The sequence below is a fragment of the Mesoplodon mirus genome (assembly GCF_964341445.2).
Source record: "Mesoplodon mirus genome assembly, chromosome: 9".
Classification (NCBI taxonomy): Eukaryota; Metazoa; Chordata; class Mammalia; order Artiodactyla; family Ziphiidae; genus Mesoplodon; species Mesoplodon mirus.
In genome coordinates, this window is record NC_138985.1 from 73,025,849 (window position 1) to 73,043,519 (window position 17,671).

Sequence of the window (17,671 nt, forward strand, 5' to 3'; positions counted from 1 at the left end):
GAGAACTGCAAGGGCTCTCACCAGCTAAAGACAGGTAAGTTTAAAAAATATGTTAAAATCTATCAGGCCATAATGGTATTCCAAAGGAGTACCAACAGAACTCCATTGGTCACCACTAGGAGATGCTAGGGAACCAACTCATTTTTCTGAAAAGTTGTAATAAAAAGAAAGAATCAAGCATTTTCCTGTCTTTCCTGTGAAGTGTGCCTCAGAGAAACAAACCAAATAAGTATCGTGGGAAAGTTCTTCTTTACAGAGGAATTATGGTTATTAAATGCCCATTCCCCCAGTTCATTTAAACACTGGTTGATCTTTGATGATATTAAGTAATTGCTGTTCATTATTTTCAAGTGTGACAATGATACTGTGGTTAACAAAAAAAAGTCCTTTCTTTTGAGACACATACGAAAAATATTTACAGGTGAAACGATATCTGAGGTTTCCTTTAAAAAGAGATGGGTGTGTGAAGATGTAGATGACAGAAAAATGGGTATGTGTCCTCAGTTGTTGAAGCTGGGAGAATGGGTAGGGGGAGTTGTCTACTCCTCCTACTTTGGAACATTGTTGAAAACTTCCAGGATGAAAAGCTTAAAATGTTTAGATTACTAAACTACTATAATAAAATATTACATGAAAACTAACCATTTCAGTGCGAAAAGCCATCTCCCTTTCCAATGTTGAGAGGTGAGAAAAATGACGATCATTTTCAAAGAGGTGTGTGATATGGCTCCTGTGAAACAAAAGAGTAACAAAGCAACAGTGTTGAAACTTGTACTAAGTATAATTTTAAAAGAAACTCTAAAAGCAAAAAAAAAATAATAATCTATATATTTGCAGCTCATTTTGTGATAAAACTCAAACACAATGGTATGCATATTTGTTTTTCCACTCAGTATATCTCACATTTCTACTAAACTTTCTCTCTATAAGAATTTTAAAATCTAATTCAAATTAGATTTTAAAATTAGAATGAACCAGAATAATGATGTTTTAAGCCAAGTAAAATAAAATTATAGATTAAACTATAAATGTCATTGGGTTACCATTTCAGAAATGTCTGATTTATGAAATTCATATTTCTTTCTATCCAGAAAATTAAAAGAATGAATCTTCCTCTCAACATGAACACTGTATTAATGTTAAGGGAAGGAGAGTCTCAAATATAACCTCTTTAATAATAGATCTTTTTTATTAAAAAATTGCATTATTCTGGCTCTGATTTATCAATTAAACTACATTTTCAGACTAGTGTGCTGCATGTAATAATATACATTCATCCTTAAACTGAAATTATTCATATATATATGAGAAATTGTTTGGTAAGCTATAAACATCTGCATAAGATATAACATAGGAGAAAAACAATCTTACCAGTGCAACACTGCTGCAAAGGCAGCTGCAAGAAAAAAGAAATGTAAATTATTATTTTAGCATTAAAAAATGTTTTCACCCTACAGAAAAGCATTACAAAGATAATCATGGTAAAGTTTGGGAACTGTAAATCTTGAACTCTTAGGGACTGGGCAAAGAATAAGGACTCTTCAAAAGAAGTCCCAGGGCTCTGCTTAAAATACCAGTAGACTGAATTATAAAAGAATTAAGCATATATCTATGATTTTCATTCATACACTCATTCAACAAAATAAATGAAGAGCTATTATTTGCCAACAACTACATAAGAAACCCTCGGATGGAAAGTTCCATAAACTCAACTGCAAAGCGAATAGAACCAATGGTGAGAGGCAACAGAATAAAGAAATATGGTGACCTCAGGGAACAGGACTGGGGACGGACAAAAAGAGGGAACTATCACTTTCGATATATGCTGCAATATCTGAATTTCTATAATACATTTTACTATTTTTTAAACAAATTTAAAACAAAAGAAGAAGGAGATGGAGCGGGGGAAGGAAAATAGAAAAGAGAGAGAAAACAAGCTAGTAATAAAACCAGTCTCATATGAGGATCAATAGTTTGCTTTCTGTACAAGTACAAAGAACACATTAAAATGAATCCAGAAAATACCATTCAGTTTCCTTGTATCACAAGATTTACTGTATTGCAGGCTTCTGATTAAATAACTACTAAGGAAATGAACTATAAAGTACTCTTAGAAATGAAAGACAAACAGCTCAGATCTTATTGTCTTATTTTTAAAGAAGTATTTATATTTTTAAAAATTAAAAAATGCATTTTACCTAGAAGATACTAATGGTTACAAAAGAAAAAGACTTACTCTTTCCAGATCACTGAAACTACAAATATTTAACTAGGTTTGTCATTTGATATTTATTTGTACATGGTACTTTGACCTTTTGAAATTTTGATTTTTTTTCTTATTGACAAATCTACTATCCACTCCCTTTTTGGTTTTTACCTTTAAAGACTTCACACCACCATAATAAAATGTGGGCTTTATTTTCTCAATGATCTAACTCTCATGTTGCTGAATAAATCATTCTTCTGTCATAGAATGTAAATACCACCTTACCATACTGAAGACTTATCACATTATACTTTGGTAATCCCTTAGAGATTATAATTTTGAGTTCATTCATAAATTAATATGGGAAGAATCTACATATTTATAATATATATGTATATGTTAGTATCCATAAACATGATATATAACTTCAATTATTCAACTCTCTTTTCAACTGCCGTCGACAAAAATCCTATCAGTAGAGCTAATACATAATACATAGTTAACTCGTATTTCTTATTAAGTCTTTCCTGGGAGTTTAACATCTTTTTGTTCCTGCTAATAACCATGAAATTTTGTTTTCATTATACTTTACTGGATATTGTTAATGTATTTATTTTTGAAGTGTATTTATTTTGTAATGTATTTCTTTTGGGCTCATTTACTAAACTATTAATTCTTTTATTTTCTTTTTTTGGTTTATCATCTTCAACTCTCCATTTAAAAAAAATATTTTAAAAAGATAACTTTGCTCATGTTTTATAATTTTACTATTAGTTTCTTCTTCTCATCTGACAATAATAATAAACTTCTAGAATAATACTAAGTAATTCTGGTAAAAGAGGGCATCCAGTATTCTGCTGACTTTAACAGAAATGCATTTCACATTATGCCTTTAAATTAGCCTTTGACCTTCACAATTCTGCAGCGATACCTAGGATTCTCAAGATCATCATCTCTCTACTTCCTCAGAACACTACAACTTCTCAGAAGGATGGAAGATACAAAGTGCCTTTTGGTGCCTTCCTTTAATTCAATCCATGCAGCACTAGACAATTCTTGGATTTCTTGGCATTTGAATGACCCTCTTTCATAGTTTCCAGGGTCGATTCATAATCTGCCCAATGTTTTGAAGTCCTTTGTTCATTTCAATTTAATAATAGTAATAAAGCAGCTAACATTTGAATTCTTATTACCTGCCAGGCATTTTTAAGTGCTTTACTTGAACTAACTCAATAAATCCTCACAACCATCTGATGTGTTAGGTACCAAACTTCCCTGGTATACAGATAATACGTTGATTCCCAGAGAACTTTAGGAACTTGCCCAAGAAACAAAGTGGATAAACAGAGAAAGGGAGGTTGGAAGCAGGAATTCCGACCTAAGATCCCTGTACTGTGTGGCCTCTTGTGGAGGAGGGAGGGGCTGACACAAAGGCCAGAGCCTCCTTACCCTAAGTATCTTATTCCCCTTCCCTCTTTCTTTTTTTATTTTAAAGACAAAAGAAAAAAGTTACAATTCATCTGTTGATAAAGGCAGTATGTTATACAGAAGCTATTAATTTTTTAATAAGTGTAGAGCTATACTTTAATTTATTCAAAACTGAGATAAATTATATGCATGTGTCATTTGAAAATGAAAGCCCCAGCAAGTAAAGCAGATACTGCCTTGTGAGCATAATTTAAGCATAAAGACATAAAATGACAAAAACTTCCTCAAGTATCCCTAAAGAGCTTTTCTTGCCTTCTTGCCTACAGAAAAGATTATAAATGATTTTCTCTAAATGTATTCCAGTGATTATCAATCCTGTGTATAGTCTTTTGGGAGTGTCACAAAATTGATAACCAATTTTTCCAGTTTAACACATATGCTATTCTTGTTATTCTGAGGTACTGAGGTAAATACAGCATTAAAAAAAAAAATCAGAAGATAAAGAAAACTTTCAAAAAATCCAAAACTATTCTATAAGAAAAAGGTGTTCAAGGAAAGAAGATTTGCTTTGTAACCTAATTCAAAAGATTGCAATCCTGTGGCTGAGAATCCTGAAAGGCTCTTAAGTTTTGCTAGAAGCACACAAATTACCAATACTCTGAAACTAAATTGGCCACTCCTTCTGATTAAAGAAATTTTGTACAAGATTCTATGTCACATTATATCAATTTTCAGCCTTATGCAATTTGAGCTGCTTCTTCACTGAAAATTATTCTTCTCCTGTTATTAGAATCTTGTTTAAACAAAATAGAATGTAACTCCCTGAGGGTACAAACAATGTTTCACTGAATTTTACTACAGTAGTACTTAGCAAGAAGCTGAGCACATAGCCAGACTCAAATGTTTGCTGAATTAATGCATATAATTAAGGTGGGAAATTAAATAAGCCTAAACCATGTCCACATAATAAACCAGAGTTGAATATACTTTGATTGATGGATAGCTACACACACACACACGCACACTCGTGTGCATATAATAGTTTTTTTTTTTTTTTCTAAAATAGAGTCCCAGTGATCAGTGCGTATTAGACCCCTCGCCTACGCGCAGCCCGCTGCCTAAGCCTCCCATCCTCAGTCTGCAACCCAGCGCAGTGGAGTTCCCGAGGTCCTGCCCCAGCTCTGCTCCCTCTGACGCCCCTCCTTCCAGCCACAGCTCGGAAAGTGGGAAGGGACGCCCCCTGCTTCCCCCCCTCGACCTTGCCTGGCCCGCAGAGCTTTGCAGCAGTAAAGAGGGCAGGAGGAACGGGGAAAGAAATGGAGGAGGGGGTCCTTCCACGCTGTTCTGCTCGGTCCTCAAGGGCTCCTAGATCCCATCCCTTCTCCAACCAGCACCAGATCCCCCAGACCTCTCTCACCAACTCTCCCAGCCTCCTACCTTCCCCCAGGTCGCCTCGCCCCAGCAGGTGACTCAGAAGTCCTCCCACCCACCCAGTTAGGATTGCTGGGAAGTCGAGCCCCGCGATCTGCTTTCCTAAGATTCCTCAGCTGAGTCTTCTGCACGCTAAAGTTGGAGACCCACTGTCCTTTCTCTCTTCCTCCTCCTCGAGGCAGGAGAGCAGGAACTGTGAAGCCAGGGTGGGCTGCTTCTCCCCTTGCCCCTCTCTGGTAACCTGCCAGCCACCCTCCTGCAACCGCAGCCAGGACTACAGTTTCCCATCTACCCTACATTTAATCCCTTACGCGTGTACTTCATAACTAGTACTTGACTTAATTCACAGAATACCTTCACAAGCCCTCTTATTTGAGTCTCACAACAATCCTGTATTTATTCCCATTTTACAAATGAAAAACTGGGCCTCTGAGAGGTTATTTCCCCAAAAGCAAGAACCTGGACCCAGAAGTTCTAATTCCAAGCCTCAGTTTCTTTCCACAGTGACAGAGCTGCCTCCCTTCCCATCTGTAGGCATTTGATGACCTCATCTCGTAACAATATTTAGAGAGAAATATATTGTAAATCCAAAATGACTTGCAAAATATAAAAATACATCTTATTCCTAAATTGAGGTCAATCCATACTTAAAGCATTCTGCACAGTTTTGGCCTCCCTAATGCTCAAGTAACAAAATGACATAAAAAGAAGTTAAGAACTCTTCTTAAATCCACTGGACAAGGTTTTAAAATCAACCTTGACAAGTTCCACACTCAACCTCTTCTTAATATTACTAACAATTGCTCTCAAGGGTCCGTTCAGAGTTTAAAAGTTTCTTCCCAGAAGATGAAGTCACCAGTAAGTAGTCTCCCTATTCCACACCAACAATCCATCCTGGAGAAGGAAGTCAGTTTCTAAATGTAGACTTAAGCATCTCCTTCCCCTGTCTAAAAAGTCCCATGACTTTCCATGGCTCACACCATGGAGTCCACATTCTGGCCTTTTTCCAGTTAATCCCACCACACACCCTTCATGCTTGGCTGCACTGGGCAATGATCCCCTAAAATGACAAGTGTTTTTTGTTTTGTTTAGTTTTCTTTTTGGCTGCATTGAGTCTTCTGGGCAATGATCCCCTAAAATGACAAGTGTTTTTTTGTTTTGTTTCATTTTGTTTTTGGCTGTGTTGGGTCTTCATTGCTACGCATGTGGGCTTTCTCTGGTTGCGGTGAGTGGGGGCTACTCTTCGTTGAGGTGCGTGGGCTTCTCTTCTTGCAGAGCACAGGCTCTAGACGCGCAGGCTTCAGTCCTTGTGGCACGTGGGCTCAGTAGTTGTGGCGAACAGGCTTGGTTGCTCTGCGGCATGTGGGATCTTCCCGGACCAGGGATCGAACCCGCGTCCCCTGCATTGGCAGGTAGATTCTTAACCACTGTGCCACCAGGGAAGTCCCTATCAAGTGTTTTAATGATGCTATGCCTTTGCTCCTGCCTGAAACCTACTAATTCATCCTTCAAAGTCAAAGGAATTCAAATGTGGCATTTTGTGAAGCTTGTCCTGCCAACATAGCTATTACACTTATATTAGAGCACCTAAACAGTTCCCTATGCTAGGATGCGAAGCCTTGAGGTTGAGCTTGTGTTTAGTTCATCTTAATATCTACATCTTCTAGCATTGTGCCTGGTACCTCACTGGATTGAACTGTTAAATGACTATCACCATGTGAGAGAAATTAGAGAATATACTCAATTAAGTCAAAACCTAAACATCTAAAGACAATATCTAAGCATTCCAAACTGCTCAAAGGGTTCCCATTATGTGAAGGTAAAACAGATATAACAAAATTAATATATTGAAAGAAATCATGTTTCTAGTCTACAGTACCTAGAAAAAATCAAAGCCCAGTTTTTGTGTAGTAAACTAATAAGTAAAAAGACATTCTTTAGGACCCAGTTTGGGAAAGAGAAAACGGTCGTGTATACCTCAGGCTTGGCCCCTTCCTTCTTTCTACACCTAGATTGTGTGTTATCTAGGGCTTTAAAGCCAACAAGTACCTAAATGCCTCCTAGATGCACAACACATTTTCCTAGAAACTGAGGACATTAAAGCAATAGTAGCCAGCATCTGGGCCCTTAAAGATAAAATCTTTGAGAAGATTTAGGTGCATAAAATAATGAGAGAACACATTAGGCCCCCAAGCAAATAGCACAAAGTCTATGAACTGTAAGAAATCTGAGAAGGCAGATCAATAGTGGCCCTCTCAGCACAGGGCTTATTAAAGTGGGATTGGGGGGAGAGGGGGGATGGATTACAGGACTTCATTACAATTTAGGCGAGGATTTATGGTGCGTAGCCAGAAAAGAAGACAGTTACAATAAGGCTGTATGTGGACTCTGATCCAACATCACAAAAGAATTCCCATCACTGATACTGGTGATACAGAATACACATGATATTGACAATAATGAGACATTAACTGAAGGCTCACTCACTATATATATAGTGTGTCAGGCTCTCAGAGCTCTAGGAACACCAGGAGGGGAGTTTGGCAGAGCCACTCAACCAGTGGTATCAAGAACGGTAGGGCTTCCCTGGTAGCGCAGTGGTTGAGAGTCCGCCTGCCGATGCAGGGGACACGGGTTCGTGCCCCGGTCCGGGAAGATCCCACATGCCGCAGAGCGGCTGGGCGCTGAGCCTGCGCGTCCGGAGCCTGTGCCCCGCAACGGGAGAGGCCACAACAGTGAGAGGCCCGCGTACCGCAAACAAACAAACAAACAAACAAAGAACGGTAGCCACCGGAGTCCCCCACGGGCCAGTAACCCTGCGCCTCGAAGAGACCATTTGCTCATGTCACACAAATGGTATCATTTTCTATGTGTGCCATGATATAAAAAAGGTTCAGAAGCACGGAGCTAGTCAATAAAGAGAAAGAGCAACTTTCAGAGAGAACATCATAAAGCAGCAATATACAGCCAAGGTGATCTAAACCGTGGGATTGCATTAGAATCGTCCGTGGCACTAAATAAAACGTTTGAGTATTAATCCAGGGCTCCTAAATCTGAAATTCCAGGGATTTTTTTTAATACCTGAGCGATTCTGATACACGGTCAAGGTTAATTATCATTGGTACAGAAATGACTGGAGCAAAATCTCCATAGCTGTTCACAAAATTTAATGTAAGAATTCGCTGCTTTGTACTGCACATGTTTTTCCGGCAATAATTGGGTCACCTGGGAGCTTATTAATAATTCAGACTCTCAGGTCCCATCCCAAATCCTCTGAGCCCTCAAGTGATTTATAAACACTTTTAAGGGCAATGTCTCAACACTGACAGCACACTGGAATCACCAGGGAAATTTGAACATTGCTATATCTAGCACTGGGGATGATTCTCACATGCAGCCAGGGATGAGAACACTGATCTGGGGGAGGGGGGCATGTTAAGACTGCATTCCTGGGTCCCCACTTTCAGAGTTCCTGATTCAACAGATCTCACTTGGGGCTTGGAAATCTACATTTTTAACAATTTTTATTATGAAAAGGCAAATATAAATTCAAAAGATATTCTGAAGGAAAAAGTGTCAAAATCTTGACAGCTGCAAATAAAGATTAAGAAAGGGAAATAATTAAAATTAAGAATCGGGGCTTCCCTGGTGGCTCAGTTAAGAGTCCGCCTGCCGATGCAGGGGACATGGGTTCGTGCCCCAGTCCGGGAAGATCCCACATGCCGCAGAGCGGCTGGGCCCGTGAGCCATGGCCGCTGAGCCTGTGCGTCCGGAGCCTGGGAGAGGCCACAACAGTGAGAGGCCCGCGTACCGCAAAAAAAGAAAAAAAAAATTAAGAATTGAATTCTTTTTTACCTTCCATGGTAAGAAAGTCATTCTTAAGAAGAAATATTCCGTAGATTTTATATGACTTATTTAGCTTCAGTCTCATTTTCACCAAATATGAAATGAGGGGTTTTCACCTGGTTATCTCTATTCCTAGCATGTAATGACCTTGTATAGCTACAACTACTACTACTAATACTTAGGACTTCACACTCTCCAAGGGGCCTCCATGGTTATTTTCTGTTTTCCTTTAGATCCTTCTGCTCCCCAAACTAAAAGGCTTGGCAGGTTTGACTCTTTTAATTTGTTTTTTCAATAGGGAAAAAAGGAATGCACTCAATTTATTAATAGAGACATTAAGTCTCAAAGTGAGAAGTAGGGCTACTTTAAAATTCCGTCACGATTGGAAGAAACTATATAGCTCCTAGGTAGAATTCACAGTGGTCTATGTAATAATGCTTGTGACGTTGACCTTAGTTAATTTGAATCTCCTCCATATATTTGGCATTGAGCAAAATAATACCTTACAACAGTTAGGGAAAAATTAAGAAATTCTCCATTATAATGAATAAGTCTAACAACTGTTTATCAGTTGCAGTTCACAGAGCACTTTCACATATTAAGCAAAAAGATCCAGGAGCCCTTTTGAGGCAAAAATGGCTCTTATTTTCCCATGAGACCCAAGGTCACATGATTGGGATAAACCAAGGCCTCACGGATTGCCTGGGTTCTATGCCTCTGGTGCCCTTCTGATTGGAAGCTTAAGCATTAAAAAATGTTAATAAGCACATTTAACCAAAAGGGTACACTGACATAAAGGAGGAAACTTCTTAGAAATAATTTAAAAATCAAGGACAAAGGTTTATTTTGAAGGGAAATTATGAAAACAGAACCTGGAAAATGTATATCACCAACCCCAAACAGTATAAAATTAGGCCTCTAAACAAAGAAATAGACAAAGAAAATTTTCACATTTAAAATATTTATGTATATACATATATTAAAGCAGGCAATACTTAATACAATTACCCAACATATGGGTTTTTAAAGCAATAAATTCTAACTTCCTTTTAAAATCGTATCCTCACATAAAATGGACACAAATATTTCTAAATCAAAAAGCCACCTACATTACCAATTTTCATAAAGTAACTTTCTCCTTACTGAAAAAAAATTCCCTTTCAGTTTTTAAAGAACAAGTAGCTAGATAAAATATACACCTGAAATAATACGCTAGCTCATTAAATGCCCCTGAGCAATCATAGTGAAACTGTAAAGCTTTAATAAATCTCATGGAAAAAAATGTAGAAGCTGCATCTCTTCACTAGACAAAAAAAAAAAAAGATTCATATATACACAATATACACCCAGGCCCAGCATATTATTAAGCAAGAGATTTTAACAAGTTCATTAATCGATAAGCCATTTAAAGTTTTAAGGCTATGGTTATGGATTCTCAAGGTTATGCATCCTCCCCAAATTGCAAACTGCCCTTGGGTAGCACAATGTTTTGCTTAGCTTTAAAATGATTAAGAAAACTGTGATACTGTTTTTTACTATTTTATTCTGTTTTTTTTTTGTAACAATGCTAAACAACCAACTAACACAATCAAAAACAATTCAGAATTTAGTAGTTTCCAAAAAAAGGTTATGCAAAGACAAAATGGAGACTGACAGGTTGACCATAAGGATTTAACAATCAGAGCAATTCCCCAAATGAGCATAAGCCACCAAAGTAGTGCTCTTGCTAAAAAAGTTATCAGGTCTTGGAACACATGAGATCATCTTCCCATTAAAGCATCTGTGACAGTTGCCTTAGATTGTAGATCTGAAACCTACGATTTGACAGATGTGCTTAACAAGCCAAGATACCTTAACTTTAATCCCAAACTTCACCCAGTGAACTCACTAGAGACGTCAGACCATTCACCTGGCCCACTTTAGTTTCCTCACATATAAAATTCCAGGAGTTAACTTTTCAGTTCTAGATTCCCATGAAACCTCCATGAAGATCAAAGATGAGAAGAGTGAGGAATCAGGTCTTATTTTTTAAAAACTTTTAAACGCAGTAGAAAACAGTAGCTCTCTGCTGGTTATGTAAGTACTTTATGATTAGTATTAAAACGTGGGGAAAATATTCTGAGGTGTGACATTTGCAGCACTGAAAGGCTGTACTACAAAAAGCAGTGGTTACTGTTAGGAAGTAATAGGAAAATGCAATGCAGAGCAGTAGTATATTAGGCAAATTTGAGTTGGCGTCAACATACGAATAAAGCCTCACTCTTCTCAATTATAACAGTATTCTCAAATTAAAAATCTGTCAAGATGGCAAGTTTTCAAACGTTATTGGCCAACTGATTTATAAACTGTGTTTTAAGATATAGTTGGTGCTACTGTAAACTAGAAGATAAAATCACCTCCGTCCTTGGTCAGTACAATGAATCACTCAGAACTTCTGTGACTGATTTTGGTGACTATGCTGTTATGTTAACATTTGCTGCTATGATTAAAATACAAAATGCCATCCAAGAATCAATTACGTGTAGTGAAAGTACTGAAAAACACACTTGATAATTGGTTACTTTGGAAAGGAAGTCAAATATGAGGAAATAAATATGCCAGGAAAACATGAAGATATATGAGCTCTTAAATGCATTCGGGGGTGGGGGGGAAGACAGTAATAATGCTGAGAAAATGAAAATTAGTATTAAAACAAAAATAAAAGTTACAATAGTTGTAGATTTATGTACTCCAAAAATTAATTCTTCCACTTTTTAAACTTAATCGTACTCAATGATTCTTGAATTATGAAAGATCACCCATGGAGAACTGATCTTTCCTATGAAACAGGACTGCTTTTTATGGGATTAAACAGTAATGTAAAGGTTCTGACCTAGAAAGAGGTGCAATTTTTACTAACTTTTATGACTAGTAATCATCAGAATGGTAACTAAAGAAAACTAGCAGACTCTTCCCTGGAAGAATAATGTTCCAATGGTTTGGGCAAAGTATAATCTGATGGTAAAAGATGAACTAGCAAAACAAGAATTTAAGACTAAACATATAAATTATAAAGCCTATGCTACCCCATTTGGAAACAAGCACACAGGCTTGTAGTCTCTATGATAATGTAAATATCTCATTAACATAAGCTTTAAGAGACATTATAATATAGCCTAATCTTACATACAAAGTGTGTAAAGCTTACAAAAATAGCTATAGTGCAAATTTTAGCAACATCCAAATACACACATGTAGATAATAAAATTTTATCTGCTTTCAGTATTGATGCCATATTATGGGCCAAAAATCAATCACAAGTTGGTAATATATCCTTATATTTACACAAATTAAACTTATCACATTTGTTATTTATTTGAGCTCTCATGAATATCACATGTTCAGAACCCTCCTAACTGTATATTTTAATAATAACATATATTTAAGTGATTATAAACATTCTTTAAAGTTAACCAGAAGTGTACTTTAGAAAGAAAAAACTGGTTTTAAACAGAGGAAACTCTCTAAAAGCCCAAATACCCATCCAACTCACTGGCTTTCAGGGAACTGTATTGGCCCAACATCTATGTATTAACACACCCTCAGGGCTGGTGCTCAGGTGCGTCTAAGTGTTTGTTTGAAAGCCATCCCACAAGATGGCCAGTGGCCCTTGTGCCTCTCGGTTCCTCAGCTTTTCTTGTCCATTAAGCCAACCCCAATATGCTCTTTTTCCACTTCTATTCCCTTATCTCTAGTTATGATCCCTCTCTTCCTTATCTCCCCTGAAGAAGGAAGAAACAAGAAAGCTAATGCCTACTGAGCACTAAATGTTGAGGTTTCTCTGAACTGGACCCTGGGGCTTCATTTCTCTTCTTGCTATACTCACCCTAGAGAAGATGAAATATAAGCATAGCAGTTAAGAGCATGAACTCTGGAGCCACATTGCCTGGGTTCAAGTCCTGATCCTTCCACATTCTAGGGGTGACCTTGGGCAAGTTACTTAACATCTGTGTGCCTCAGGTCCCCAATCTGGTAAAATGGGTATGACAATCACAGTGTCATGGTGAGGACTGACTTAATAGTTAAATGAATTTGAGATAAGTCAGTTAATCTAAAATACTTAGAACTACGCTGGCACAGAGTAAACCCCGTATCAGGAGAAGATACTATCATCAATTCCCATGAATTTAATACCACCCATTTGCTGATGACTCCCTGTTTTATGTTCCCACTCAGATCTCTTCTCTGATGTCCCATTGCCTACTTGACATTTCTACTTGGACATCTCACGAATGTCTCAAAGGTAACATGTCCAAGACAGAATTCTTGATCTTTTCCCTTAAATCTGTCCCCTCACCACACCCCTAGTCTTCACCATCTCTGTGAATGCTACTCCAATTAAAATAACAGACATATCAGATGATAAATGGCAACTCACTGCCCGTTTTGGGAAAACAATAGAGATTAGGAGAAACTTTGGCAAACTGGGCTGTGTCCCCATTTAAAAGAGGGGAGGGGTAGATACACTTAGTTCCGGGGATTGCTGTCAAGTAGGAATGTCAGCTCTGTGATGCTAGACAGTCTGCTCCTAAAGGGAAGCAGAACATCAGACTTTAAAGCTACTAATGCTTCCCTCCACCTCACCCCACCCCAGATTCTCATTTAATTGGCCTGATGTGTGGCTTAGCTTTCGGGATTTTTTGAAGTTTCCAGGTGACACTAGTATACAGCTAAGGTTGAGAACCACTAGTCTAGTCCAGGTCTCCCATTTTTACATGTGTACAAACTGAGGCTCAGAAAAGCTAAATGCTTTGCTCAGGCACCAATGAGTTTGAAACAGGTACAGAATCAGAAAACAGTTCCTCTAAGGCAGTGTTTTCAAACTGTGGGTCATAATACTAGATTGTGAAATCAGCTTAATGGTTTATAAACAGCATTTTTTTTTTAAAAAAAAGGACAGAGCAGAAAATCAAAACGCACTGTATATTATAGAGTGAGTACAGTGCATGACCTTTTTATTTTAAATGTATGCATATACTGCTCTTAGTCTCCATTTCCCTTTTCAAATCCGTTTCCCTCCCTTCTCTGCCTTGTTCCCAGCCCCAGGAGGCTGACCCTACAGAATGATTCAGCTGGGCCCCTTGCCTAAGGATTTCCCGTTGGACAGCCAGTGAGAGGCACCAGTGGGAGATCGGAGGGTGGGCAGAGTGTCTGGGGTCACTCTTCTTGGGTGATCCTGCCCCCACTCCACAGCTCTCCTTGGGTTCAGCTCCGGAGGAAGCTCCCTTTCCCCTTCAGGCCCAGAGGTGGTAGCACCTTCCCACTGGTGACAATCCCTGGGTGCTTCAGTGTTCTTTGTGGGTTCCTTAAACCTGCTCACACTTTTGAAAACAGGCCACTTGTTAAATCTGTTTCCTGCCAGGACACTGACATAAACAGTTTGACAGAAAGAGAGACACATGCATAAATATACAGGGTTGGATTTTCAGAAGTGTGAGCAGTTTAACATAAATTGTGTTGCTTTCTGCAGGTTGTGGTCAAAAAAGTTAGGAAAACACTGTCATGGTTCTTCTTACTACACCACTGCCTCCCCTGGCTGATACAGGGAGCTACTGGGTTGAAACATCTAAAAATAAACATTTCAAAGACCTTCTTTATGACTGTTACCATTAAATGGTAAATAATGTCTAAAAAAAGAAAAACACGTTTATTAAAATGGATTTTTTTACAGGGCTTAAGACTGCCCAACAGTGGAAAGGGCCATCCTGGTAGGTAGAGAGTTCCCCATCAGTGCTTCACACATGTGGAGGAGATGAGGGACTAGGGACCCCTAGTCAGCCTCTCTTTAAAAGGTGTGCTTCTATCAGGGAGCCTCAAGTTGTAAAATTTCTTCCAAAATACAAATGAAACAATTTTTGTCATAGCAAAATCCTGTACTAAAAAACCATACCACGTCAGCTCAGTTCTCACTCATTCTGGGAGGGACGAAGAGTGAAAATGAGGCAGCTTTCAAACATGTCTAAACTCTGCTCCTCTTTACAGGTTTTGAGAGTACAGATCCAGAGAAAGAACCAAACATTCCAGGTGTGGTTATTCTCCAGAATCATCTTTCAAGCTGCCCCGTGTCCTCATGTAAACAGCTAGCAAGGACAGAAGTCTCTAGACCTTGGTCTGGTCATCCAACCTCCATCCATCTGATGGCCAGTGTCCAGAGTACATCCAAAAATGTGGGACAGCACCTTCACTGTACCTCTTTCCAATACCCAAAGGGATGAGTCAAGTAAAGTGTCACACTGTTACCTTAATACAAAACTTAGGTATGAACCATTACTAGATCCAAATATAAGCCATCCAATATAAGATTCAAAGGATATGAAATTACAAGCAAAGAAGATATGCACATAAGAAAATGGCAATAGATATTATTGTATGATTTGTTACTGTAACCCCCCTGAAGGAGTGATGCCGTTCCATATTTTGCTACAAAGTGGTTAATGTTTATAGTAGCTATCTATTCAAGAAAAATCCAACTTCATTCTGTCACCAGATATCGAATCAATATTATGCTTGTGCTTTTAGTTTAATAGCAACTAAAACTTGTTCAATGTTTTAGATACAAAGTGTCTAGCCATATAGTACCCACTCCTTTTAGTTCTGCTTCTCAGGATGTGCCCTGGAGTAAGTAGGGCAGGTGATAATCCCATGTCACAGAGAAGGCAAGGCTCGCCAAGGAAATAACTTGAAACTTAAACCAAACTTAAACACAGTGAACTGGATCAGGAGCCTCTGTCTCATCCACTGTACCATGCTGCCTCCCCAAGGTGAATTTAACTAACCTGCACACTGGCAAGGTTTTTCAAGCTCGCTACTGAAAAAAAGGAGAAATGTACTGAAAATACTGAATTTCGCTAGGCTTGAATCTACAATAGAAAAAAAAAAAAGTACCCCAAAAGCAATATCAACATTTCTGAGCCCATTAAAATGTGTGTGTGTGCAGGCGCACACACATGGTGATGACTGGCTTTTTATGATTGAGTGGCTGTGATCTCAGGGGAAGCCGATTTGTTGTTTTTTATTCCCTGGTCTATACTGAACTCCAAATTCTTTGGGGTCACTAAAGGAATTTGAAAGGACCAAGAGTTAAATAATTCAGTAGCCAAAGCCCATTAATGACATTATATAGGAAAGGCAGTGTTACAGCATTTTACTTGCTGACTTAGACTTAGAAAAATTAGGCCTATTATCCAAACTGCTATAACTTGCCTTATCAGAATGTCGATCAGAAAACAAAGGAAAACTGAAGTCGGTCCACAACATGTGAATGTTTCAACTTTATTCTTTTCAGCACATTACATATCATCCGTTAGGTCAAGGCAGCGGATGAAGGGAAGCCCTCCATGCCAATCTTTCCCAGGTCAGCAGGGTCCCAGCTTGGGGGCCCAAAACACAACACAACCGGGAAGGTGACGTGCGGAAGGGAATCACAAAGTGCCATCGGCGGTGTCTGCAGCCAAGAAGAAAAACAGCACGCCAAAATTTAATTATAAGTTTAGCAACTTTCTAGAACAGGGGACGTGCTCTTGCTTTGAGTTCAGCGGAATCGCTTCCAACCCAAAGCAAACCATTCTCCCGGACAGGAGGCGAGATAACTGGAAGGCTGCCGGCCCGCGCCAATCAGCAGCGTCCAATCTCTTTAGCGCAGACCTGCCAATTCGCGGCCAGGCCGGGCAGCTGTTGATCTCGGGGCCATTTTTTTTTTTTTTTAAAGCAGAGACAGAGAGCAAGTAGGAAGGGAGCGAGGAAGACTGAGCCTAGGGGAGGGAGACGGAAGGAAGAGATAAGGATGTCCCAGGAAAAGTCGGAGAGGGCTGCGAACCGGCAGGGACCGACCGGCGGGGCTCGGCGGCACGGAAGCCGGAGGAGAGCGGAGGGGAAAGGGAGAGGGGGGCCCGCGCCTCAAAGTTCCGCGTCCCGGCGGCGCCCGCGCGCTGGGCTGCTCACCTAGCAGGAGCGTTGTCCAGGTCCGGCCGCGCCCCGAGAGCCGCAGGCCCAGCGCCCCGCGCAGCCCGGCCGCCAAACGCCCCCCGAGGCCGCCCCGGGCGAGCGGCGGGGCGGGCTCGGCGCGGGGCCCCTTCCTGCCCGCGGCGCCCTTGCGCCGAGGGGACGGGGGCGCGCGCTCGGGCCCGGGCTCCCCGGCTCCGACATCTGGTGCCCCCCTCAGCGGCGACTGCGAGGCACGGGGTGGCTGGGGCGGCTTGGGGGCCGCCTCCCGGTGCTTGTTCCGTGCCTGCAGGACCATCTTGGCATAGTCGCGCCCGCTCGCTGCGCGCGCCCGGACGGCGGCCGGGGAACGGCGGGCTGGCGGGGCGGCCCCGGCGCCGCTCACTCTCCGGCGGGCGGGCGGAGGGCGGGCCGGCCCCTCCCCGCCGGCGGGGAGGCGGGGAAAGCTGCAAGGCCTGGCAGCGGCTGCCTGCCTGGCGGTGCGGCCGGGAGGCGGCGCCGGACTCGCGCGCCCCGCCGCCGCTGCCGCTGCTCCGGTTGTCACGGCGACCGCGGAACGCCGGGGGGCGGGGGCGGGGGCGGGGACACCCTGTGAGCGGCCGCGGTCCCGCTCCCCCCCCGCCCCTCCGCGCCGGACGCGCGCTCCCGGACAGCCAGCGCGCACGCGCGGGCTTCCGGCGAGGGCGGGGGCCGACCTGGGGCATCCCGGCGACCCCGGTCCTGCGTGGGAGCCGCGCAGGACTCAGCCAGGGCGAGGGCACGGATCGCCTCCCGGGAGCG

The 17,671-nt window shown here is 40.9% G+C and overlaps 1 protein-coding gene across 3 annotated transcripts in view; it reads right to left on the bottom strand.

Moving 5' to 3' along the window:
* Positions 1–17,278, bottom strand: part of DPY19L1 (dpy-19 like C-mannosyltransferase 1) — a 98,101-nt gene extending 80,823 nt beyond the window's left edge. For all 3 annotated transcript variants that reach the window (XM_082631681.1, XM_082631682.1, XM_082631680.1), the window contains exons 1-3: positions 16,892–17,278; positions 1,372–1,396; positions 643–730 (exon numbers count right to left, since the gene is read on the bottom strand). In XM_082631681.1, the coding sequence (XP_082487807.1) occupies positions 643–730; positions 1,372–1,396; positions 16,892–17,189 (411 nt within the window). In that variant the 5' untranslated portion in view covers positions 17,190–17,278. The remainder of the gene's footprint in view (positions 1–642; positions 731–1,371; positions 1,397–16,891) is intronic.
* Between the last annotated feature and the right edge of the window lie 393 nt (positions 17,279–17,671).